This window comes from Epinephelus lanceolatus, chromosome 23 (assembly GCF_041903045.1).
Source record: "Epinephelus lanceolatus isolate andai-2023 chromosome 23, ASM4190304v1, whole genome shotgun sequence".
Classification (NCBI taxonomy): Eukaryota; Metazoa; Chordata; class Actinopteri; order Perciformes; family Serranidae; genus Epinephelus; species Epinephelus lanceolatus.
In genome coordinates, this window is record NC_135756.1 from 34,378,125 (window position 1) to 34,404,751 (window position 26,627).

At 40.1% G+C, this 26,627-nt stretch overlaps 1 protein-coding gene across 1 annotated transcript; it reads left to right on the plus strand.

Annotated features, from left to right (window-relative positions):
• The first annotated feature begins 4,361 nt into the window (after positions 1-4,361).
• Positions 4,362-26,257, plus strand: samm50l (sorting and assembly machinery component 50 homolog, like). The gene is made up of 15 exons (XM_033614951.2): positions 4,362-4,524; positions 5,459-5,572; positions 8,020-8,121; positions 8,254-8,341; positions 8,690-8,796; positions 11,535-11,665; positions 13,281-13,368; positions 13,639-13,767; positions 13,982-14,053; positions 14,995-15,081; positions 17,092-17,162; positions 17,531-17,598; positions 17,934-18,080; positions 19,339-19,480; positions 26,073-26,257. The coding sequence occupies exons 1-15, from the start codon at positions 4,504-4,506 to the stop codon at positions 26,116-26,118; spliced, it is 1,413 nt and encodes a 470-aa protein (XP_033470842.1). The 5' UTR covers positions 4,362-4,503; the 3' UTR covers positions 26,119-26,257.
• The last annotated feature ends 370 nt before the right edge of the window (positions 26,258-26,627 follow it).

Here is a 26,627-nt window from a genome sequence, read left to right on the forward strand (position 1 = left end):
AGGTCCACTCGGCGGCCATCATGCTGTATTGTTAAAGTGTATAACCCGTAACCCGTTGTAACCCGTGGAGATGTTCCCTGCACGTTTGTACTTTTATGAAATCACTGTTGACTTGTTTGTTTTATGTAAGTCTTTCTGGCAAGTTTGTGTTTTTATGTAATTGGGTGAGACCAAAGACAAATTTCCTGCCTTGGCTGGACAATAAAGTTTTTCTATTCTATTCTATTCTATTCTATTCTATTCTATTCTATGTTTTTTACCAGAAGAAGAATCAGACAGAGCATAGTCTAGAAGTTCATGTCGCTAGAAAGTTAAGAGACTAGTGAGTGTAATGTATGTCACACTCCTTAAAGATTTACATGTTAAGAGATGCAACAAAAGGGATGCAAAAGAACTACAAAGAGACACAAAAAACTACAAAGACACACAAAATGGCTATAGAGTGACACAAAACAACCAAAAAAAGCCACACATACACCTCAACAAGACACAAAATGACTTCAAAGAGGCAAAAACAACTATAAACAGATGCAAAGGAACAACAATGCGACACAAAATGACAACAAAGAGTCGCACAACCACAAAAAGATGGCTACGATTACAAAGAAATGCAAAACAAACAAATAAAGAGGCAGAACCTCCATAAAGTCTGTGTGTCCTGCTTCTATGTAGGAGAGGAGGAGGGGCCTTTTGCATATCTGTGCCCAGGGGTCCATTGTCTCATAATCCACCCATGAGCTCAAGGCCCACAGTTTAGGGAACTTTGTGTATCAGTGAATGTGGTCTTATTGATTTTAGGATATTATGCCTGCAAACCAAAAATAGACACAGATGTACAGCTTTTTCTCTCAAATGTAATTGTGAAGGAGGTTTGATTGAATTTATCATATAGTTTATAATTTATCCTACAGTAAAGTCTAATGAGTAATAGTATATAATAGTGAATGCCATTTTAAAACGTTTTATAGACTACAACAATGCAGCACGCTCACATACAGGGCCAAAGCTGGCTGGGAACTCACCAAACATTTCCTCATTTTAAAATGAGGCACAGTCGGGGTATTCCGACAAACACCGCCATCTGCTGGAGAAGCTCCTTCAACCTGATCTGGGTCCGTCCCGCCCACTTCAATGCATTGTCATTTCTATCCAATCCCAGAGGGGAGACAGGGTGATGGCTTCAAGACCAAGACATTTGTTAGTTTTGACAGGGTCTTTGGTGGTGGCTTTTCATCCTGCAGTCTAGTGCCACTCATTTGCTGCACTATAACATCTGTCTGTCCTTATATTGCAATAATAGCTGTGAGCAGCTACATTGTTGCTGCTGGATTTGTTCTGAGGACTGGCATTATTGCAGTGCGGCCACTTAACAGGAGTAACAGGGTGCTTGTAGGCTTTAGAATTAGGGGAGACTGGGGATGGTTGCAACACTCTTTGCTGTCCTTGCAGTAGCACAGAGACTATTTGGACTACACCAACCAAATTTTTATTCATTTTATTATATAGGGGCTAACTGAGCATGTGCAGTATGACTGTCATCAGTGTAGCTTGTTTCTGGTTGGAGGAATAAGAGCTGTTGCAACCGCCCCATGTTGCATCCATAGATTTTAGAAATAACTACATACCAGATGCCAAGATGACACCTATTAAGTCCAATGGAGTTGCTCGCTTGGTGCATACGTTAAGAAAGTTTTCTAGCTTCTGGGTTTACTTCCGCGGTATGTGGCCCACTGTATAAACACAGTTGTGTTTCTACCGCTAGTTCTCACTCAGCTCATAGACTTTACATTACGGTGATGTCACAGATTTTTAAATCACTTTTCTGGGCTTAGGGAAAGATTTACAAATATAAAACCAAGATTCATGCCTGACCATGTTGCAGTTCAAGGTTTCCTGCCAACAGTTTTACAAATGTCTCTTTTACAGTGATGGCCTATGGAGAAAATGCTGTCTGGGCTAAAGGGGATTTTTTTTGCTGCAATACTGCTAGTGGCTATTGGGGAAAAATTTGCTGCAAGGTTGAGCAACGTTCCTGGGGGCCTGGTTGCAACTATCCCCAGTCTCCCTAATTTTTTCCCAATTTCTAACTAGCATGTCATGAACACATGGTAGTAAATTTTAGCTTGATAGGCTATGTTGGAGCTTTTACACAGAAAAAAATAATAATACATACTGATTTATAAACAACAAAATGCAGGGGATGAAAGGCCTTAGATGAGGTAACAATATATGCGTTTGAAATGAGATGAGCCAGGCCTGCACAGAATTGATCACCAGCGATCACCGCACAATGCATGTGGGTTAGTTTTGTGTCTGACTTCATCCTGACTTGCACTGATATCATACAAAAGAGGACAATGACAATCTTGTGAGATACAGGTAGTTGCAGTTTTTAGAGTCAGGCACTGCAGTTGCTCTCCACCGACTACAAGACCAGGGCATGATGGGAAACGCCTGGCTCACACCTGATCGAACAGCTGATTGGTTTAGATGTTGATGCAACAATATGACATTTAATATAAACTCTTAATTTTCGTTGAATTTCAGAGATTTATATGTTTTTGGTCTGAATTAAAGGTTTATTCTGTTAACAGAAAACAAGTGTTACTCATGGGGACATTTAGTAGTCAAAAAACTAAATACATTCATCATAAACTATAATAGATTCTTATTGCATATTAACATTAGACTGCTTTAATTATTGACATATTTAGCAACATAAAGACTTGTGGTCAGTGGGATGTGAGGATTCTTAAAATAACATCTGCACAAATGTGAAGCCCTGACTACATCTGACTGATCTGTAATGAAGGCTGCAATCTTGTATCTCTTTCCCTTGAAAACATTAACCTAATGGTCAAACACAATTTATTTATGTAGCTGAGGGGACAGCTCTGCCCTGCAGCAGCAAACTGATATAGTGCTGATTTACATGAGAATTCATGCAAAATGGAGGTTGACCCATGAACATAAATTACAGATAAATCATTTCAATAGGCTACTCTGTCATAATTAAAACAGTTGTAGGCTGAGAGTAAACTGATTTATGGGTCTGTTAACATTTTAATAAATCGGCATCAGATCTAAATGGATGTGAGTGTTTCTGTGACTTCCTGTACAGACTGAAGGCTGCTAGCATTTTGGTAAAATTATATTTTCCCACAACTTTTCACCACACAATTCTTTATTATGGAACAACAGGGTCATTGCCATTAAGAGAAAATCCATTTTTAAAGCTGACTGGTATAACAAGGGTTTAATTTTTGTGTATGACTTATTTACTCCAGATAGAAACACTTGTTATCCTTTGAAGATTTTTCCAGAAAGTTAAATGTTACTGTTTCAGGAAAAGGGTATGACCAAATCTGCAGAGCAATTCACATTCCTTTATTTTGTATGGTACAAAGCAGCGTACAATTTTCTCTGATTTCACCTGGTTTACCCTCTTTAAAAGTCGGTGACGTTAACTTGATGGATAAAAAATATGATAACAGAATGATTAGCATGGTTTTTAAACAAAAAAACATTGGAGGACTTCAACTCATGCTCTGTACAGGATAATATTAAGGTCCCTTTAAGGAAAAAGTCCTTTTCATTTTACTTATCATGTCCTGCTGATGTTGAGACTCATTTTAAAATTGTGTCAGGATATACTCTGTCAATAATTTCCTTCATAAAATATTTAGATTTGAACCTTCTGCACCTTTTGTTTCTCAGAGGTTGAAACCATTGACCATGTATTTTTCAAATGTTCATGTGTAACTTGGGTTTGGTCTTATATTCACAACTGGCTGTCTTAAAAATGGATAACATTCCATCATTTAGTCACATTGATATGGCTCATTTCATGGTTAACCTGGATGCAAATATTTCAGGTACTGTTACATACTTGTCATTATTTGGGTAAATACCACGTTCATACTTGTAAGTGGAGAGGATGTACTCCCTCTTTCACTGTGCTTATAAAAAAAAGCTTTGCCAACTACTTAAAGTCACTGAAATATATGGAAAAAATGCATAGTAAAGCCAAACAAAACAAAGCAAAACAGAACTAACAAACGTAGTCTTGCCTTGTGCTTTTTTGTTCACCTGATTGTTTCTATTTATTCCTGTTGCCTTTTTTGTTTGCGCTTATGCTGTAGCACCATGTCGACCATTGATATTAATTTCTTTTATCCTTTAACTTGTATTTCCCGACTTGTTCTCTTCTCCTTGTGATAAATGAAGTAAGAAAAAGAAAAAAAAGACTGAAGGCTGCTGGGCTGTAATCTGCCGGAAATCTGTAACCCGCCTGATCTCGTCCACTTTCCAGGCGCAGTTCATCTCGAACGAGCCTATAACGAGGGGAACTTGAACACAACGCGAGATCTCAGCAACTGTCATGGCGTCTCCCTTGAAGGGGGATTGGTACTGGAGAAAGTAGCCGCTGTCATTTATTACATTTCTCCCGTATAGCGTGCAGCTAACCCCGATTGAAGAGGCTTCTAGGAGCGGATAGTTATAATGGGGACTGTCCATGCTAAGGTAAACTGTGTTTCTTCCTGATAGCTGGCCTTTTGTATGTTTCCGACCATGACCTCCCAGCCCAGTGAAGGCTGCAGACTCCACAGTGTTGTACTCGATGTACTGTCCCACACAGCTGGACACAGAGACAGGAAAGTCAAGTGAACATGAGCTCACACTGGACAACTGTGGACGGTGACACAATGCAGCTTTGCATTAAGCTAACTTAAATGTCCGTACTGCTGCTAGTATAGACTGGGCGGGATCTTTATATCACATTTTCTGAAACAATAGCTCATTGTGATGATATTTAGCAGGTTATTTGTGCTTACAGATGATATTTACACAGAAGAACATCACAAGAAGCCATTATATGAGCCCGGAATAGAGTCATAAGTTCAGAAAATGTTTTTACTTTTTTATAAGGCGGGGGTCGATCACCACCGCACAACAAACAAATGCCCAACAAGGTCCCCATATCAAAATTCTTATTCATCTTAAATTCACTAATTGTGATAAAAAGTTGACCCTGCTGTCCAAACCTGTGTGAACTGACTCACCCTGTCATATGCAGTGACCTTTATTTGTCGTGAGACATCAGTGCTCTTTTTAAGCCCCACCCACTGACTTTCCTGCCCTTTCTCTTCAATGACAGCTGCTCTTTAAAAGTGCCACATATATTTGTGTGATGTCGTTGTATTGAACTGTGTGAGCATAAGCTTAAGTTTTACCTTACCTCACTTCATATTCTCATTCAACACATAAACGAAACAAAATATAAACTTAGACAGTGCCAGTCTTAATATTTTTGTTTTTCACACACACACACACACACACACACACACACACACACACACACAGCTGATCTGGCACTGCATTTGAAAATGAACTTTCTTTGTTTTAGCTCGCACAGGTGATGTCACTTAAAGCGCTGTTGTGTTTATAAATTTTACAGAGTCTGGATCCTCTCCCGATGCATGGCCGGGACTTGGGTGTCCACCCTGATGACTTGATGGAGCCTCCAGAACCAGAGCAGGAGTCGAAGCAGGAGATCCTCGAAAACAAAGATGTGAGCGATAGCAGTAGTTATAGTATCCAAAATAAAATATAGATACAATAGTATTTACTTAAGCAATGACCAATAACTTGAAAACAATAGTCACATAACTAGACTCCGTAATGAAACCTAGTACAACCAGTATTGGACACATTTTCCTGTTGAGTTGGCCAGCCAACTTGAGCTTAATACTTTCTAGAGATTCCCAAACAAAATAAATACCCCAGATATAAATGCAAAACTGCTTAGCTAGTTCAGTCTTATTATGAGTAAGATATCTGCTGGGGGAAAAAAAATCATATTCAGATTAGGGATGCAGTGCTATGAGATTTTCGTAGTACCATAACCATCTCAGAAAACAAAGCTGTTTCACGGTACCACAGAATTAAAGAATTTATATTATTATCAGTCAGAATTACCCTTAAAGGACTGAAAACAGAAGGGTTATTGTTGGTTGAGCAAATGTTTTATTACTGTAACTGAAACTTGAAACCATTTATTTTAATTGAAGTATATGTAAAAAGTCTCCCCTTTGAAAATAACTCAAATATAATTGAGATTCTCCTTCCACTTGCATTTTTTTTTCTTCAATATCATAGGTAAGCAAATGGACATGGTATGATAAAAGTAAATTTCCATATCACGGTATACCTTATAGGGAAATTTCGGTTTATTTCAACCCATCTCCTATCGTCCTAAATTTGTTTCAAGTGACTAGTGACATACAGATAATAGTTAGCATGTTAGCCGTTAGCCTAGATACAGCCGTAGCGTCAGACCTGTTCAAACGTAAGTGAACGGGCATACCTTCAAGTGCAAAGTTAGTCCACTAAACAAGCTTTTTTTCCACAAAGACCACCTCATATTGTTAGGATAAATGTCAGAGAACATATAGAAAACAACATGTAAACGTGTTGTTCTTCCTTACCGGTGTGCTGCCATGTTTGTTTATCCCCCTAGCTCTGCTTTCCAAAGCGCAGCCGAAATATATGTCGCCAGCTCTAGATAAAGCCCAGCTGGATACTAACGTTACTCCAGGTGGAGGTGTCTCGTCCTCGGTCACATCCAGACCTTGAAAATAAGGCTGCAACCGCTCCCATTCCTTGCAACAGAGGCATTCCTCTTCTGTGGGCACTGGGGCACAGCATTCACAGGTACACCACCAATCTCCAGAGCTACGCAGCCTTGTGGCAGCCATTCCTCCTCCGTCGTCCTCTAATGTTACCTGTTGCGCCTCTCTCTCTCCTCCTCCTCCTCCGTTCAGGCGACCGTCCGGTTCTGCCTTCCAGCTCTTGCTGCTTGTTCAGGCACGCTATGAGATCGCTGCTTGTTCTCACAATATTTTGGCCACGCTTTGGAAAGCAGAGCTAAATTGTAAACAAACATGGCAGCACACCGGTAAGGTAAGACAACACGTTTACATGTTGTTTTCTATATGTTCTCTGACATTTATCCTAACGATATGAGGTAGTCTTTGTGGAAAAAAAGCTTGTTTAGTGGACTAACTTTGCACTTGAAGCTATGCCCGTTCACTTATGTTTGAACAGGTCTGACGCTACGGCTGTATCTAGGCTAACGGCTAACATGCTAAATATTATCTGTATGTCACTAGTCACTTGAAACAAATTTAGGACGATAGGAGACGGGTTGAAATAAACCGAAATTTCCCTTTAAATCTGGTAGGCTATGTTGCTGTAACCCTAATTCAGATTTAGTTAACATCTGCAGACTTCACCAGTATTTTTAAGCTAGTATAGCACCTTGTCACCGGCACAGCTGATGGGGGACGCCAGAGGATGCCAGACATTTCCAGTAACTCAAGCATTGTAAAGTCCAAAATTCACAATTAATTGAAAAAAGATAAGTCATTATTTCCAAAATCCACAACGTTTTTATGAATGAAATAATTAAAAGAATTTAATGAAATATTCTGCCTCAATTTATATTAGATGGCGTTCAGCCATTTTATAAAACAACTGAGGTCACACTCTGGCTTGCTGCACTCCAGGGAGTTGACTTCCAGTGTGCTTCTAAATATTACATATCAGGCTATATATTTTCAGGATTGTGACAAGTTTTTCTGTAGATTTTAGCCCATATACATGAACATATATAGAGCATGTGTGTGTTCATTATGTACCAAGGCAGAAGCAGCAGCAGCCTCATCGTCTTCCAACCATATATTAAAACTAAGTCTGCTGATAAATCAAAATTAATAATAAAATGATCCATTTTGTAGCAGTTTTGTAGGCTTCTGGTTTTTGCTCCAGCTCTGGAGGTAGGACGTTGATATCTCTAACACTCTGCAACTCACACCAAAACTATCTAGACTGATACATAGGAAACTGTCCATTTAAGATGATTTTTCACAGGTTACAGGTTAAATCCATTTTAAATGTGTTAGTATCCCTATATGATGATGATAGGAAAGTAATCCAAGTAAATATCTTTGATTGCAGGTGGTTGTCCAACATGTCAATATCCAGGGTCTTGGAAGAACTAAAGAGGACCTGCTCGGTTATGAGATCTCCGATGTTTTTCACGCCAAAAACCTCATCGATGTATGTATTTATGATTGTACTGCACATTAAGGCATGAGAGCACTCTGTCAGGCTCTGAAAAGTTTTACATTATGTCGGGTCCAGAAGATGAGGGTTCCAAAGCGCAGAGCTCTGTTTCTGTCATGGTTGTAGGTGATGAAAAAATCTCATATCGCCAGACAGAAGTTGCTCCGCCTGGGAATCTTTAAAGAGGTGGAGGTTCTAATCGATACATCTGAAGGTAACTCATTCAAACCCAAATGTGAAAAAGAACACTTTCTAATATTCCTTCATTGTGAACAGTGGCAATAATAGAAAATCGAAATGTGGCAGCAGATGTTTTAATCGTGGCAGGCTGCCTCAAATAAATGAATCTGTTGGAAACCCTGTGTTAGACAATTTTGTAGATTACCTGCCTAGGCTAGCACGAGATTTTAAAGTAGAAATAGTGACATTTAAATTCACCAGATCAGTACATATAGTATATTTTGTGAAAAGTCTTGTTTTGAGATGATATGAGCACTTAGTGTTTTTCTATGGGATAATGGCCCTGTGATGATGCGGATTCTGATTCATTGTACCTCCTCAGGTTCGGATGCTCTGCCCAACGGTCTGGATGTAACGTTTGAGGTGACGGAGATAAAAAGGCTGACAGGAAGCTACAACACCATGGTTGGCAACAATGAAGGGAGCATGGTGAGAGAAACAGCACCGATGTACAACTCATGTCAGTCTTATTTTCTTTTTTATTATGGGCTGGAGTTGGAGCAGGACTGCATTGCATAGTGAATTAGAGGATGTACACATGCCATGTTGTTTGTGCCCTCAAATTAATTGTTTTCAATGTAGATGCGCTGTGGGCGTGGCCAAATGCCAGAATGATGCTGTCACGACGTGCACACATTATGGAGCACCTATTTTTCAGGCCGGGACAACTGCACCCTGGGATAAACAGAGTTCAACTTTCAGACCACAGTAGCGCGCACCGTATGTCAGGTGACAAGGACCAACCAACCGCGTTAATACCAATCTGTGATAAATGTGGAGTTGAAGTTAATAATTTTTTAGGACTATCCAGAGTTTTACATCTGTACTACTGACAATATTTTAGGCCTGCACACTTAAAAAACAGCACCTAGAAGAAGATCAGCTCTGCACTCAAGATTTTAGGTCAGTAGGCTATGACACTGTGCTTGTTAAGGTTGCTAAGGCCTCAGACGCAGCCCGCTTCTGCGCTCTTGAAAGTTGACTTTGAATAAGCGTTAAAGATGTGGCATGCGTATGGCCCCTCAGGGTTTCTCTTGCACACATGCAACCCCAATTCCAAAAACGCTGGGCACTGTGTTAAACTTAAATATAAACACAGTACAATGGTTTGTAAATCCTTTCCGACCTATATTAGACTGAGTATGGTACAAAGACAAGATATTTAATGTTCAACCTGATAAACTTTATTGTTTTTTGTAAATATACACTCATTTTGAATTTGATGCCTGCAACATGTTCCAAAAAGTTGTGTGTTTACCACTGTGTAACATCACCTTTCCATTAACAACACTCAGTAAGTGTTTGGGAACTGAGGACACTAACTGTTGAAGTTTAAAGTGAGATTCTTTCCCATTCTTGTTTGACTTACAACTTCAGTTGCTCAACAGCCTGGGATTTCTGTTGTCACGTTTTGCACTTCATAATGTGCCACACATGTTCAGTGGAAGATAGGTCTGGACTGCAGGCAGGTCAGTCTAGTACCTGCTAGGAGTGTAACGATCCATCGATCTGGATCGGTATATCAATTCAGTGGTCAATGATCCAATGTCATAGATGCAAAGTGAAAACATCGATTCATTTCATCATCTTTAGGGTATGGCTTTATTTTGAAATTTTGTCACCGTCAAATGGCAGCAGGCGGATGGCAAGCAGCCAAGAGAAAGATGATGAAGCGTTATTTACTTGGGAATGAATCAGCAGTCTGGAAATATTTTGATTTCTGAGAAAATACAGGTCAACAGACAGAGCACATACCATATGTAAACTATGTCGTTACGCAATTAATCACAACTTAGTGTTGCCTGCCTGGCCGAGCATCTCGCTCCGCTAACTTCTTGCAGGAACACAGCAGCGTTAGTCTTGCAGAAATAAGCAGGGATGTCCCTGAAAAAGATGTCGTATGGATGGCAGCATATGTTGCTTGTATGTACCTTTCAGCATTAATGGTGCCTTCATCTGAGAGTTACACATGATGCCATGGGCACTCACACACCTCCATACCATCACAGATGCTGGCTTTGAACTTTGTGCTGGTAACAATCTGGATGGTCCTTTTCCTCTTTAGCTGGGAGGACATGAGGTCCATGATGGACTGGTCAGATCACAGCACACTTTTCCACTTTGTGTCAGTCCATCTCAGATGAGCTCAGTCCATGGTGCTTCTGGATGTTGTTGATATATGGCTTTCACTTTGCATAGTAGAGTTTTAACTTGGATTTGTAGATGCAGCAACAAACTGTGTTTCCTGACAATGATTATTCAAAGTCTTCCCGAGTCAATGTAGTAATATCCTTTATACATCAGAAAACAATGGAAAACACTCTCTGATTGGCTGCCAGGTGTCAAACTGACTGTATTTGATCAACTTATCAGAATCGTGTTATGTTATAGGTGGCAGGACCAAATTGTTGGCATGTTATGCCCAAGACAGATTTGATCTTAAACAATTAGTCACTTAAGTGAATAGATTAATCCATAGGCATAGAATATGGGGTCCACGCCGAAAAAAACCCCATAAATGTTGCAGTTATTTTTGACAATATTAAATACATTATTTATTGGTGCATAAAAATTAACCAGAATGCAGGAAAATTAAGTGATGCTTAAAATTATCTGGTGGACGACCCTGAACCCCCCATTTCATATCTAATTTTGTGCATTCTGGTCAGTGTTGGAATGAAACCTACGCCCTTGGATTAATGGGTGTTAAAAACAATTGCTAACTCAGTTTTATTTATTTCATAGCCATAACAGGATATTTTGTTTAAATGTTAATAGACAATACTGCAGACATTTAGACATGTCATAGCAGAATAGCTCAGGTGTGTTCAATAGCATTAATAACAGTTACATTTCATTTCAATGTGGATGGATGTGGTTTTGTGCATGCTGGCTCACTGACACTGCTTACTGGGACACTTGAATGAAGTGGAAGCCTCATTAGTATGTTATTGGTTGCACCTGTGCTTTTCCTGCTGTCACAAGTCAAATATCAACTGTGAAAAAGCCCTCATCATCATCATCCTCATCATCACAGTGAGTTTCAAGTAAACTACATTGGAGGAATCTGGACACATGGTGCTTTAACAGTCACACAAAAATCTATAAGCCTAAATGGTCACAGTGCTAACTTGCTATCAGCTAAAAGTATTTGTTGGGTCTTGCAGGTGCTGGGTCTGAAGTTGCCCAACATGTTGGGTCGAGCCGAGAAACTCACCTTCCAGTTCTCCTATGGGACCAAGGAGACATCATATGGCCTATCCTTCTTCAAGCCCCAGCCTGGACACTTTGAACGCAAGTAGGGTTGCAGTGGTATTCTTTCACCGTATACCATGGTATAAAAATGGGTGGTTATCATGTACATTTGCTTATCTATGGTATTGAGAAAAAAGCAACTGGACAGAGAATCTTACTTGTGTGTGCACATCCCATTTCCTCCTTGATTACTTGTCAGTCTTTTTCACAAACATTTCTTCTGAAAAATGTTTTGAAGTTTCAGTAAGAATAGTGTGTTTGTTAAGCCAAAAAAAATACCCTTATTGTATTTTTATGCCTCTGCAGTGATGATAGCCGTGGCCAGAGGCATTATTATTTTGGGTTGTCCGTCTGTGTGCACATACATCCTTTTGTCCATCCCATCCTTGTGAACACAATATCTCAAGAATGCCTGAAGGGAATTTCTTAAAATTTGGCACAAATGTCCACTTGGACTCAATGATGAACTGATTAGTTTTTGTTGATCAAAGGTCAAGGTCACTGTGACCTTGTCTGTCTCATTATTGTGAATGTGATATCTCAAGAATACCTTGAGGGCATTACTTCAAATTTGGCTCAAACGTTCACTTGGACTCAGCAAGGAACTGATTACATTTTAATGGTCAAAGGTCAAGGCCATTGTGACCTTGCATCTGTCTCATTCTCATTTATTTATTTATTTAAGTGTTTATTTGGAAGGGACAATGCATATTGATGAACATCAGTAAATACATCTGTAAATATGCCGGAGTTAGCAGAACTGCTAATTTACATCCGTTGTCCCTTGGTTGGTCATAAACATGATATCTCTAGAACACCTTAGGAGAATTTCGACAAAAACACTAGGACTGAAGAGTAAACCGATTAGAATTTTGTGGTCAAAGTCCAAGGTTAGAGTGACCTTGCAAAATTTGTTTTTGGCCATAACCCAAGCATTCATAGGCTATTTATGCCAAAATTTCACACAGAAGTCTACTACGATAAAATAAAGAAGTAATGGCATTTTATATCCAAAAAGTCAAAGGTCAGCTTCACTGTGACATCATAATGCTCTGCATAAAATACTTTTCGTGCCATTATTCAACGTCATATCTCAGGAACAGAAGGGGAGACATTTGGTCAGATACTGAATTGGTGACACTAATCTTGGGTGTCCACCTTGAGACTGTGCAGATTGTATAGATCCTCTGTGCTGCCAGGGGGAAGATGTGTGTGAAGCATCAACGTTTCCACAGACATGGATGTAAACAACATGGGTAGACAACAAAACATGGAAAAATATACTCCAGGTTGAAAAATACCCAAGTTACCATTCAAGGGTCATTATAACTGATAATAATAATAATCATCATCATCAGATGATAATCATAATTGTGTAATACAATATACCATGAAACCGTGATATTCATTTAGATGTTTAGTGTACTGTAAAAATCTTACACCTGTGCAGTGCTAAACGCAAGTATGTCATTGGATGTTCTAAATAGTCCTTTGATTGTGCGTCTAAGTAAGTGGAGGGATCCTGACGACATGAAGTGAATGCAGTGCTTTCAAGACAGCTGATTCTCAAATCTTGGATTGCCAGTTCTAGCTTTAATTCACCACCAGCGTACGGTTTTGGAGTAGCGTTTTTTCACACTTGGTGTCCTTTGTTTCAGCCTCACACTCAACTTGTACAAAGTCACCGGTCAGTTCCCATGGAGCTCCTTAAAAGAGACGGACAGAGGAGCGTCTGCAGAACTCAATGTAAGAGGCTGCGTTGTTTTCTGTAATGAAAAAAAAGAGGATTTAGAAGGAGAGAGAGGAAGAGTTGCTGAATCTTTGTGACTTTGTGGACATGCATGCTTTGTATTTGTTCACAACAGTGTGTAACTCCAAACTGCAACACACTTGACATACACAACTGTTGTACCATGCAGGAGGGACATATTATTTGCAAGAAAAAGTGTAACTGGTGTGTTTGTTTAAACTAAAACCACCTCAGCTTAAGTTCTCCATCTTCTTGTCGTCTTGCAGTTTCCTATCTGGATGACCAACCACACGCTAAAGTGGGAGGGTGTATGGAGGGAGCTGGGCTGTCTTGCACGCAGTGCGTCCTTTGCTGTGCGAGAGGAAAGTGGACACTCACTGAAATCTGCCCTCTCGGTACAGCCTGGAGCTTTCTCCACTTCCTAGTACACCCAACATTTTAGAATTTTTTGTTTTATACAATTTATTCTCTTCGGAAAACATATTTGTTTTCCATTTTGGCCTTTGGTGTATATAATTGTCTGGACACGTATATGAGGGTTATGAAAGCATTTTGTCCACCACAGCAGTTCAACAGAACTCCTGTTCTGTTCTGTTTGTTTGTTTGCAGCACACTGTGTCAATCGATTCGAGGAATTCTGCCATCTTTCCCAGCAGAGGTGCCTTACTCCGGATCAACCAGGTAAGTGTGCACACATATGTCCATGGATCTGCCTCACATATCAAATAATGTGCAAATAATATCTTACAATGTGAATTCACTGGTCATTTAGTCACTAACTGATTTAATACATGAGATTTGTTTTCAGCTACTGATGAGAAGACAGGTTCTTTCAAGTAACTCGCTTTATGCTCTTTGCCCCATCTGGCTCAGGAAGTGTTTGCTTGTCATTCTTCAGCTCAGAAGATGTGCACCGTTTAAGTCTGGAACTAGGCCTGTCACCATAATTACGTTATCGACTTAAAGTACTGTATGTGGGCTTGACCTACATCCTTTTGCTGCATTTTGTATTGCTTGATGTTTTAATTTGCATGTTTGTTTACATAAGAATTTCACCAACATTTTAGCCATCATTTGTAGTCTTACACTCCAACAACTTCATCCTCTACTCCACATGCACCATACAATAGATTAGTTTTTAGATATCTGAAGCAATACAGTTTCACACAAAGAGTACAATGTGTCAATATCTGTGCTCCTGATGAACCAAAGTTAAACATCAAAACGTGTATTGAGTAGCTCTTGTGTCTTGTCTCATATATGCAAGCCAGCCAGCCAGCCAGCCAGCCACACACACACACACACACACACAGAAGCATTCAAATGCTGAATGTACAACGGTGATGTGATAAAATACTTTTAGAGGCTGAATGGCATCCAAAAAATGTCTTGGTTTTATGTGGGTTTCTTTAGGATTACATGACAAAGAAACAGTGGATCTGAAATCTCAACTTCTTCCCAGCTCATTGCTGGTGTCTTGAAACTCAGCACAGTTCACGTGAAGTTTTGAGACATTAATACTGAGCTAGTGGGACATTTGGGGAATTGTGGTAAATAGCAGAAAATGTATTTGTTGTGTTGTTTCTCTACCAATAAAGACATTATGTCTGTATGCCCTGCAGGAACTGGCCGGGTACACAGGAGGAGACGCCAGCTTCTTGAAGGAGGATTTTGAGCTGCAGCTCAACAGACGGCTCTTCTGGGACTCTGTAAGCCAGAAATAAATCACTGTAGACCTTTTCAACATGACTGGCCTCTCAAAGATGCAGCACGTCTCTTGGTGTTTTGTTTTGGTGTTTTGTAGTTGCCTAAAAGAACCACCAGTGGGCGACAAAGCAGCACCAAATTAGAGAAACTTTCCTGTTTCAGTGCCTGTTTGAGTACATGCCTGTTCAGAATGGGCTGACTGCTCAGCCTGTGGTATTGCTATTTGCAGCTTTCTCAAAACTTCACAATCAACACTAAGCAAAACACCAAGGCCCAAAACAGCTATTGGTTTATTGTGATGTTTCGACATGAAAAAAAATTTAACTATTTTGCGATTCTAACTCATTGTACATTGAAATAACATAAAAAGGCCCTTTAAGCACTTAAAAATTATACAAGTCAACAGTATACTGCTACCTGTGTATTTGTACATCAGAGGAAAACATTATACTGAAACATTGTACATTATACTACATTTACTTGACTGAGACATGTTACTGGTTACACTACAGATTCAGATTTTACTCACAAAATATAACCATGAAATTATGGTGCATTGGTCATTGGTCATTAAACTATACAGTATTACATTTGAATTGAAAGCCCCACCATGCACAGACAGTAAGTAAGTGTAAGTACATTGTAGTGATCATTCCTCTCTTTCACCCTTCATGATAAAGCTGTAGTTGGTAACTTTTATAAAAAATAACTTTTTGTCATATTTGCTGAAACTGAAAGTAGTACATGCGACAAATAATATTTGAAAAATATCACGTTCCTCCTCATCCTCATAGTGCTCCTGGTGGCATTTGTAAGAATCCACAGAGCCTGAATGAAACCAATCAGAGCAGAGGACTCTGGAACGCAGCTGTCAATCATGTCAGTCATGTTAATCACGGCTCATGATCTGCAGTGAAACTGTCAAACTAGGCAGAGCTGATCAAATATGAATAAAGATTCTGTTATCACAGTGCCTATTTCTCCTCAAATATTTTCACAAACATTTTTTTCACAAGCGTTTTTTCAGCCGAGTGTGAAGTAGTTGGGATGAGAGTCAGCACCTCCAAGTCTGAGGCCATGGTTCTCTGTCAGAAACCGGTGGATTGCCCTCTCCGGGTTGGGGGAGAGTTACTGCCTCATGTGAGGGAGTTCAAGTATCTCGGGGTCTTGTTCACGAGTGAGGGTAGAATGGAGCGTGAAATGGATCGGCGGGTTGGCGGGAGGGAGCTGAGCTGGAAAGCAAAGCTTTCGATTTACTGGTCAATCTACGTCCCAACCCTCACCTATGGTCATGAGCTCTTGGTAGTGACCGAAAGAATGAGATCACGGATGCAAGCAGTGGAAATGAGTTTCCTCCGTGGGGTGGCTGGGCTCAGCCTTAGAGGTAGGGTGAGGAGCTCGGACATCCGGACGGAGCTCGGATTAGAGCTGCTGCTCCTTCGCGTTGAAAGGGATCAGTTGACGTGGTTCGGGCATCTGACTAGGATGCCTCCTGGGCGCCTCCCGCTGGAGGTCTCCCGGGCACGTCCCACTGGTAGGAGGCCCCGGGGCAGACCCAGAACAAGCTGGAGGAATTACATATCCTGTCTGGCCTGGGAACGCCTTGGGGTCCCCCAGGATGAGCTGGAAAGCATTGCCGGGAAGAGGGATGTCTGGGGTGCTTTGCTCGGTCTGCTGCCCCCTCGACCCAGCCCCGGATAAGCGGATGAAAATGGATGGATGGATGGATTTATTTAGTCACTTGCTTTGACAGAACCACTGTGGCTATAGAGTAGAATATCATGGATTTAATTAGCGGGTGTATCTTGGCTGTAATGATATTAATGTAAAAAGTTGGTATGGTAACAAAAAACAAACAAAAAAAAAAAGCCTTAAGTTGAGGCTGCTTCAAATTTGACAGAGTACATCCTTGGGTCCCCAGCAATACACCTGCCAAGTGTGAAGAAGATGTCTACAGAGATTGCTTGTTTTATACTTAGATTAGATAAAGGAAACAATTTGTGTCCCCTCAGGTCTTGTCTGCTTCTCTGTGGGGCGGGATGCTTTATCCCATCGGAGGACAGCCATCCTGCATCGCTGACAGGTACATCTGATTTATCCAAGAGCAGCCACTGGCTCTGACACATCAGACACACTCTAGCTGCTGTAAAATCCTCAAAATCCCAACTCTTCACCACTTTTTTGGTGAAGAGATTGCTCTCAAAATGCTAAATATCCATTTAAATCTAGATGTATTTAATTACCAGCTTCTTAATGATAACAAAGCTGATCATTAAGAAGCTCTACATGTAAATGGACGCATTCTTTTAATTTGTTAGTATTTGTGCCCCAAATATTTCCAGTTTTTTTCCTTAGTATTTTTGTTTTAACTTTGTGATATTAATGACGCTAATGTTTGCGACAGTGCTGCACTCTGATTGGATGATTCAATGACACTTATGTTGTGTTCAGGTTCTACCTTGGAGGTCCCACCAGTGTACGAGGATTTGGGATGTACAGCATTGGGCCACAGAGTGAAGGTAGACACCCTTTAGACTGTCAGTCATAGAAAACTTGAACTCAAGAAATTGCTTAAGAAGGATTTTGGAACAATAATCAGCTGTTCCTTAAATTGAGGCTGTGGTTAAACCATTATGTGTCAAAAATGATGGGGAGAAGGGGACAAACTGGTTTACTTTCCCAGACTATAAAACAAGACAAGCAGCTCCTCACTTGGAGAAAGAAAACATTTTATCAAGACTTCAGAAATGCACAGAAGAAGTAAACAACTTAAAAGCAGTACATATGGAGCTGCAGCTGAGTGTGTTTGTAAAGTTCAGCAGCTTACCTTGGTTTGATACTCTCTGTGTTCCAGGTGACTATCTGGGTGGAGAGGCGTACTGGGCAGGTGGTGTACACCTCTACACTCCACTACCCTTTAGACCAGGCAAGGGCGGCTTTGGAGACCTTTTTAGAACCCACTTCTTCCTCAATGCAGGCAACCTCTGCAACCTCAACTATGGTGAGTGGGCTGAAAATCCTACTAGATGCATTCAGTACCTGCTGAAATGATCAAAAGACTCATACGTTTAAGAAAATGGATTTATTGTGTTAGTCTGATTAAAACCGGACTTTTAAACTACATGTACGCATGTTAGTTCGACTGAAATGTGATTGGGAGTTGAAATCGTCCTGCATGTTTGCATTCAATCTGACCCAAACTGGCCTAGGTGCTTTGCGCATGCTCCACATTTTCCGCTCTGGGCTCTGTCCCATAAGTCGAATAGCATTAAATGCATTATCGAAGAAGAAGCTGGTAACAACATGGCGAAATCTACATCCAGAGCCATGCATTTCTGGATGGACCCCTTCCCAGTAAAGAACTGTAAAGCTAATAGGGGTGGTAATCACCAGAGGATCCACGATACTTAAGTCACGATACAATATTATTGTGATTTTAAATATGTCGCGATATGCTGAGTACTGTGATCAAATATATTGCGATTTATTACTTTATCAAATGTAAATTATGTCCCTAAAGGAAAAACTTTGTCAACATATTTTTTATCTAATAAGATAAAGTTTTCAGTCTGTTCATCTCACTAAAGTATTTTTTTTTTTTGCAGCTAAATGTATCTAGTGACTGAAAAAGCAATTGATTATGTTATTCTAGTAGGCTACCTAAGGTTTAATTTGGATTTGTCATATCCATAATTTATATAATAAAAAGTCTACACTACGATATCGCCACATAAAAATATCGTGATACTATGCTGCAGCGATTCTTTTTTTTTTTTTTTAAACCCCCACCCCTACTAGCTTACTGTAGCTTACTTGTTTGTCTATTGTTTGGTCTGTAACATAACAGGTCAACAGGAAAAAGGTCCAGTACTAACAAGCTGAAAGGGGTCATATCACTCCCTATTGTAGCGGAGTTGATCATACTTGGGCCAATAAATCGATTCCCTTCCCGTGCTTATATACTGGGACAAGGACGGTAGTCCAATTAAAAGGCCTAGTCGAGCTATAACCATAGCTCCACTTAACTGTGCATGTACAGTAAATGTACTGACTGTAATGTAGAAGACCGCTTTAGACTAATACATGCAGTATACAAAAAGATACTTTATAGAATAAAAAGTACATATTTTCATTTAGCTTAGACACACTTAAATTGTTTTAGTGCATTTTTTTTTAAGTCTTGAAAAAATGTATATGACACTTGGAGAGGAGGCTGTATCCCCAGGTGGGTTGTAACATTTTGAGTGTTGTGTGTGCAGGTGACGGTCCCCGGGCACACCTTCAGAAGCTAGCTGAGTGTATTCGCTGGTCGTACGGAGCGGGAATTGTTCTGCGGCTCGGGAACATTGCCAGACTGGAGCTCAACTACTGTGTGCCCATGGGAGTACAGAGTGGAGACAGGTGCACTGCTACTCACTGTCACACCTGGGTCCAGTTGTTCACAAGTAATCTGATCAGATTTAGGCTTTCGGATTGGATCAAATCTTGAAAATGGTTTGCTCAGAGAAAAAAAAAGGATTCTGAAATCGAATTAGTTCATGTTATCCGATCTTGGCTTTGATCTGGATTAAACCATACCTTTGATCCAAGAAATCAGGATTATCCTGATCCCAGCAGAAGGGTGGCTTCAAGGCGGATTTCAGGAACAAAATGTAATACACCTTTGAAATTGGTAATTTATATATCCATTATATTTTGGACATAATTTTTTTTAGTATGTAATGCAGCTGCCCTTAAAAAATGCATATCGTTGCATGCAGTATGCACACAATCGGGACATACTACTGTCTCATAATGTTATGCCCTGAACTTTGACCCTCTTGCCTTTGTATCCGTTACCATGGAGATAAAACAAATGCCACCTGGGCACTGGGTTCAGCCTGGAAAGCTCTGCTGTTTTTACTTTGCAATGCATGTAGTTTAGCTATAAGTTATAACTGCACAGATTGCAGATTCTAACATATTATTTTTTGCATACTGCATTTGACGTACTCTGTATTGGGACATACTAAATCTTTTTCTGATCTACTATATAGTTAGGTAGCATGGGGACTGGAACGCACAGAAAGTGTCAAAAGCAGATCAAAAGAAAGAAGATCTCTGTTTCGCTATCTATGCCCAAAAGCAGCAATTGCAGCGTGTATGTTGGCTGACTTGAAACCAGGCTGGTGTATTTATTTATATCAGACACCCAGTACCTAAAACTGCAAATACAAGGGTTTTCATCAGTGGGCCATTGGGGTGAAAAATAGTGACTTAACTGATTTGAATATAAAGAAACTTTCATTTAAAAGAAGATCAGTCTGATCCAGATTACATTTTTTTTTGAACAACTGGACCCTGGATATAACAGGACTAAGGTCCATTCATGTTTTTTATGGACATTCACAAATGAAATACTAGGACTTTTAGATCTGTGGTTCTCGACCTTTTTGGGCCAGCGCCCCCACATCCATAATCCAGGACCATTATCGTCCCCCATCAGTTAAATAAGATAGATTTATTTGACAATGACAAAATCCACATAAAATTGCTTCACCAGTTACAATTGTCAAGGAGTAAATCACACAAGAAAGCCACAGGGTAATAGTTAATAGTTTATCTTTTTGCACAATTAAAACACAAAAATGTAAGAAAAAATTACACATACAGTGCAGGGAGAGGCAACAAACCCAGAGGACTTATTTGAAGCATCCACCTAATAAAATTATCTCCATTGTGAACCTCTTGGGGGAGGCAAGATGCTCCATCTGGCAAGACTGATGGGCGCAAATACAATATCAGTATAATAACATACAGAAATAAAAGACATATTACAAGATGACGCTGTGTTAGTTTTTGCAAGGTTCCTGTTAAGAGGAAGTATTTACTAACCATTTCTTCAAAGTTTGCTTTAAATTTCTCTCTGCTTCAGTCAGTTCCAGAGATACTGGCAGTTTATTCCATGAAGCTGCAGCCCTTAATAAAAAGTTGTTTTTGCCCATTGAACTTTTGAATCTAGTAAGAATAAAATTAGTTGAGTTGCGTCTTGTTAAAAAGTTGTGATTGTCTCTGAAGCAATTTAAGTTGCTGGACAGATACTCGGAGACCTCATTCTAAACAATTTTATTTATAAAGCCCAGTATTCATTGTGTGATTTTGGGCCGTCCCAGACGAAAGATGACCAACGTGAAAGAATTGTGGCAATATCTTTTGTCGTGGCTCAGTGGTCCTACGTTGCTCAGTGAGAGAGGTTCAAGGACGGCAGTTGTCATGTTGCTGCGACCAAAGACAGCCTGGGATAAAATTCTGAGTGTCAGAAATTTTGGATGACCATCTTACTGTGTGACTGCTGTTGTGACCTATGTCTACTAACTTACCAATAGAAATGCAGCATGAAATGATGCACTGATTAGTGTGACAATGCTAAATGCTAGTAGATGCTAATAAATACACTTAGAGCTCTCGTTGCAAAATTGGCATGCCAAGTTGGCCTCCTCCCCAACCATGACCACATTCTCCTCCTCCTCCTCTTCTCCAGACTTTTTCGACACACATAAATGCAACTATAGCCAGGGCTTGATAAATATTTCTTTTTATGTTTCTCTTGCCACTACAGTTGCGTACATGGATGACGCACGCTGATGATGTTTTGTTCTTGCAGATTGACATCAATGATCGTACGTCATAGCCTGCAATTTAGTAGGCACTGTCATCGTACAGTCTGCATACATCAAACTTGATGTTGTACCCATGTTTATTAGATCCATGTCGCACAGTGTAGCTGTACTATACTTAAAGATTGCTAAAATTTTACAGTAGGAGGCTTAAGTCCCAAATGGATTGGTAAGACTCTTGTTCACAAGAGGCCAATTAAGTTGCAGAAAATGTGCTAAATCAAGATGGATATGGGGAGGTTACTTAAACACAACCCTGATTAACTTATTTTGGGCAGTCTGAAGTTATTTTTTTATGTGCTGTGGTATAGTGTTAAACCAGGAGGTGGCAGTATAGTCAAAATGTAGGCTAAGTGTCTCCTCTGAATATTGATGACAATCATTATTCTGTGCTATATCATGAAATAAGCATGTAATGAATGTCAAATAACAGATTTCATTCAACTTAGGCCAGTCAGAAAGCAGTAATTTGGCACTGGTGCCAAACAAGAAGCATCTAGTAGGACATTTATTTCCTACATTCTGGTAAATTTTTAAAAACCAATCAATAGTGGAAATGTCTTTATTTCTGTAAGGGAAAACATAAAATTCAGGCAGCAGGTGACTATTCAAAATCTACTAGAATATAATGCAGTAAGACTCTCAGACATTCTGTATTGTTATCTCTGTTGAGTCAGCACACATAGGCAAGATTTCCTCTTCTACTCCCTCTTCCTGTGTGTCTTTTGTTTGGGGAGGTAACCTCTTTAAATGTGATTGTGATACCTATTCGCACCCATGACACATTATTTCATTTTGATACATTTATAAACCCCTGGACTTTAATAGCTCATATGTTTGTTTTCTCCCTAAGATTTCTGCTCATGTTCAAAACCTTCTGCATATTCAAAATACATCCAACCCATCTGTGTTCTCGGAGAAGTTCAATCAATCAATTTCAATCAATTTTATTTATAAAGCCCAATATCACAAATCACAATTTGCCTCACAGGGCTTTACAGTATACAACGTCCCTCTGTCCTTTGGACCCTCACAGCGGATAAGGAAAAATTCCCCCAAAAAAACCCTTTAACAGGGGGAAAAAAAACGGTAGAAACCTCAGGAAGAGCAACTGAGGAGGGATCCCTCTTCCAGGACGGACAGACGTGCAATAGATGTAGTAGAGAACAGATCAGCATAATAAATTAACAGTAATCCATATGACACAGTGAGACAGAGAGAGAGAGAGAGAGAGAGAGAGAGAGAGAGAGAGAGAGAGAGAGATATGCAGGAGAGACGGTAATGACAGTAGCTTACGTTGAAAGTATATATTAGTATCTGGCAGTATACATGTGTGATAATAATCATATGTGTATAATAACAGTAGAAGTATGACTAATGATGGCAGCAGCAGCAGCAGGAGGCATCTGGCAGGACCACGGCAGCAGCACAACCACACACGTCACACTATCCAGGCACCGCTGCGATATGAGTTAACCTGAGAGACAGTGGAGCACAAAGGCTCCGGAGAAGAAGCTGAGTTAGTGACATCCAGAATGGCCGAGTTAGCAAGATGCAGTAATAGGATACGAGAGAGAGAAGGAGAGAAGGTGCCCGGTGTATTATAGGGGGTCCTCCGGCAGACTAGGCCTAAGTCAGCCTAACTAGGGGCTGGTACAGGGCAAGCCTGAGCCAGCCCTAACTATAAGCTTTATCAAAGAGGAAAGTCTTAAGTCTAGTCTTAAATGTGGAGATGGTGTCTATCTCCCGGACCGCAACAGGAAGATGATTCCACAGGAGAGGAGCCTGATAGCTGAAGGCTCTGGCTCCTGATCTACTTTTGGAGACTTTAGGGACCACGAGTAACCCTGCATTCTCAGAGCGCAGTGTTCTGGTGGGATAATATGGCACTATGAGCTCTCTAAGATATGACGGAGCTTGACCATTTAGAGCTTTATAAGTTAACGGTAGGATTTTAAATTCAATTCTGGATTTTACAGGGAGCCAGTGCAGAGAAGCTAAAACAGGAGAAATATGATCTCGTTTCTTAGTTCCTGTTAGTACACGTGCTGCTGCATTCTGAATTAGCTGGAGAGTTTTTAAGGACTTACTAGAGCTACCTGATAATAGAGAGTTACAGTAATCCAGCCTTGAGGTAACAAAAGCATGGACCAATTTTTCTGCATCTTTTTGGGTCAGGATAGGCCTAATTTTCGCAATATTACGCAGATGAAAAAATGCAGTCCGTGAGGTTTGTTTTAAATGAGAATTAAAAGACAAATCTTGATCAAATATTACTCCGAGGTTTCTTACGGTAGTGGTAGAGGCCAGAGCAATGCCATCTAGAGAAACTATGTCATCAGATAAAGAGTCTCTGAGTTGTTTGGGGCCAAGAACAGTAATTTCAGTTTTGTCTGAATTTAACATCAGGAAATTGGTGCTCATCCAGGTTTTTATGTCTTTAAGGCAGTTATGGAGTTTAGTTAATTGATTACTTTCTTCTGGCTTCATCGATAAATACAACTGTGTATCATCTGCATAACAGTGGAAATTTATAGAGTGATTTCTAATGAAGTTGCCTAAAGGAAGCATATATAGAATAAATAGGATTGGTCCGAGCACAGAACCTTGCGGAACTCCAAAACAAACTTTAGTATGTAAGGATGATTCATTATGAACGTCAACAAACTGAAAACGATCAGATAAATAAGATTTAAACCAGCTTAGTGCAGAACCTTTTAGGCCAATTAAGTGTTCCAGTCTCTGTAGCAGAATTTGATGGTCAGTTGTGTCAAACGCTGCACTAAGATCTAATAAAACAAGTACAGAGACGAGTCCTTTGTCTGAAGCAATCAGAAGGTCATTTGTAATTTTAACTAGTGCTGTCTCAGTGCTATGATGCACTCTAAATCCTGACTGAAATTCCTCAAATAAATTATTATCATGGAGAAAATCACGCAGCTGGTCTGCGACTACTTTCTCAAGGATCTTTGACATAAAGGGAAGATTAGATATTGGTCTATAGTTGGCTAACACCTCTGGATCCAGGGTGGGCTTTTTTAGTAGAGGTTTAATTACAGCTACCCTAAAAGACTGTGGTACATAGCCTGTTAATAAGAATATATTGATCATATCTAATATATGAGTGTTAACTAAAGGTAAGACCTCCTTAAGTAGCCTAGTTGGGATGGGGTCTAAGAGACACGTTGATGATTTAGATGAAGAAATCACTGCGGTCAATTCTTGAAGAGAAATTGGGGAGAAGCAATCTAAATATATATTAGGTCTTACAGCTGTGTTTATCTGGACGAGACAAAGTTTAGAGAAGTGGCTGTGCAGTATTCTTCATTGGAGGTGAATAACTGAAACTACATATAACAAAGAGTAAGGGGAGACAACTGTACAGACCACTGACCTATAGATAAGGCTTCTTGCTATACAAAAAAAAAACAAAAAAAAAAACTCTCGGATGAGAGTGCATTTTTTCATCCAAGCTTGCCTGTCCCTCAGCTGAGTGCCCCTCTCTGTCTGTCTATAAAGTACAGCTGTGTTTAAAAATAGGATAGCTTTCTGCCTTGACACGTTAAATGAACTTATGAGGGAGTGTGCCTGAAGCACCGGAGCACACTGTTCCAGTGCAAACATTGAAAAGCAAGCAATTCAGAAAAAAAAGTCTTGTCTTCAGCAGGGAAAGCCTCGTCGAATGAAGGCTTCAGATGATGGTGCTAAAAGCAAGTCTAATGATACAATTGTGAAAATGGTAATGTATAATTAAACTGGCATTAAAAAGCAAACACACGAAACCCCCCAAGAACACCTCAACATCTCCCTTTCAAAAATATTGCTTCCAGCATCCCCGAATTTGTCTGAACACCACCTAGAGGGTTAAGACCCCCACTGAGCAATGCTATTTTAGATGAAGCAGATTAGGTTGAACCAGTTGTCGCCCAGATTTTGTCCCCATACAATCCAAAGTTTAGGCTTTTTGCTGCAAAATAACGCAGCAGTGTAAAAAACTTGTTGTCAGCTCAAGTTCAGCCTGTGTAGAAGTTATCTGACAATAACTGAACATCTTACGAGTCTTCTGTAACTCACTTCTCCTCTCTGATTGAGGCTAGAGACTATATTAGCTGCTACTAGCATTACACACCCAGCTCTGTTCATAGTCAAGTTGCATTGTGGGTGATATATGTGCCAGGTTTTGACAAGGAAGGAGAATGTATGGAATACAATAAGAGGATATCTCTGGTTCTGCAGCATCGATTTTGATCTTGTTTTCAAAATGCTACATACAGCTCTGTGTGATATAAGGACATGTCCCAAGATGACAGTATACTCTCTCTTCTCTCCTCTCGTAGGATATGTGACGGTGTCCAGTTTGGAGCAGGAATCCGCTTTCTGTGACCTCATCACCCTTCTGCTCTCAATACTACAGCAGAGGCTGTGATGTGAAAAGGGAGAATGTCTTGTTGTTTGTCACCTGTAACTTGTTGTAGAGTGTGTAACACTAGCATGGGTCCTATGTTCCGGGGAAACGTGCCTGACCCCCCCAAACCCTCTTTTAATATTCACCAGTCAAGACTTTGAAACAACGAGGTGCCAGTGCTGGGCCAGAAAACTAGTGAAACTGTTTACAGTACAAACTGAATGGGCTTGAGTACAGTAACTAGGTATAAGGTTTCCTTAGCGGCATCATGAAGACATGTCAACAACTTGGGCAAAAATGAAAATATCTTACAAATTCCAACATGTCAGCGCTTATTCTCTTCATTCAATCACAGAATTATGGTTTTGTTTTTTAATCTTAGCCATTGTTTCTCTCTTCTTGCTTTGAATGCTCCAGCACTGGCACTGTGCGTGTGGAAAGTCATCTACCAGTGATTTCACCCACTGTGTTTCCTGTGGTGACACAA

What these genes read in the sequence shown, in the direction of transcription:
- samm50l (XM_033614951.2), top strand. Translation starts at nt 4,504, where the DNA reads ATGGGGACTGTCCATGCTAAG. An exon ending in TCTAATCGATACATCTGAAG is followed by an intron (nt 8,342 to 8,689) that starts GTAACTCATTCA and finishes GTACCTCCTCAG; the next exon opens with GTTCGGATGCTCTGCCCAAC. An exon ending in CCATCCTGCATCGCTGACAG is followed by an intron (nt 17,163 to 17,530) that starts GTACATCTGATT and finishes TGTTGTGTTCAG; the next exon opens with GTTCTACCTTGGAGGTCCCA.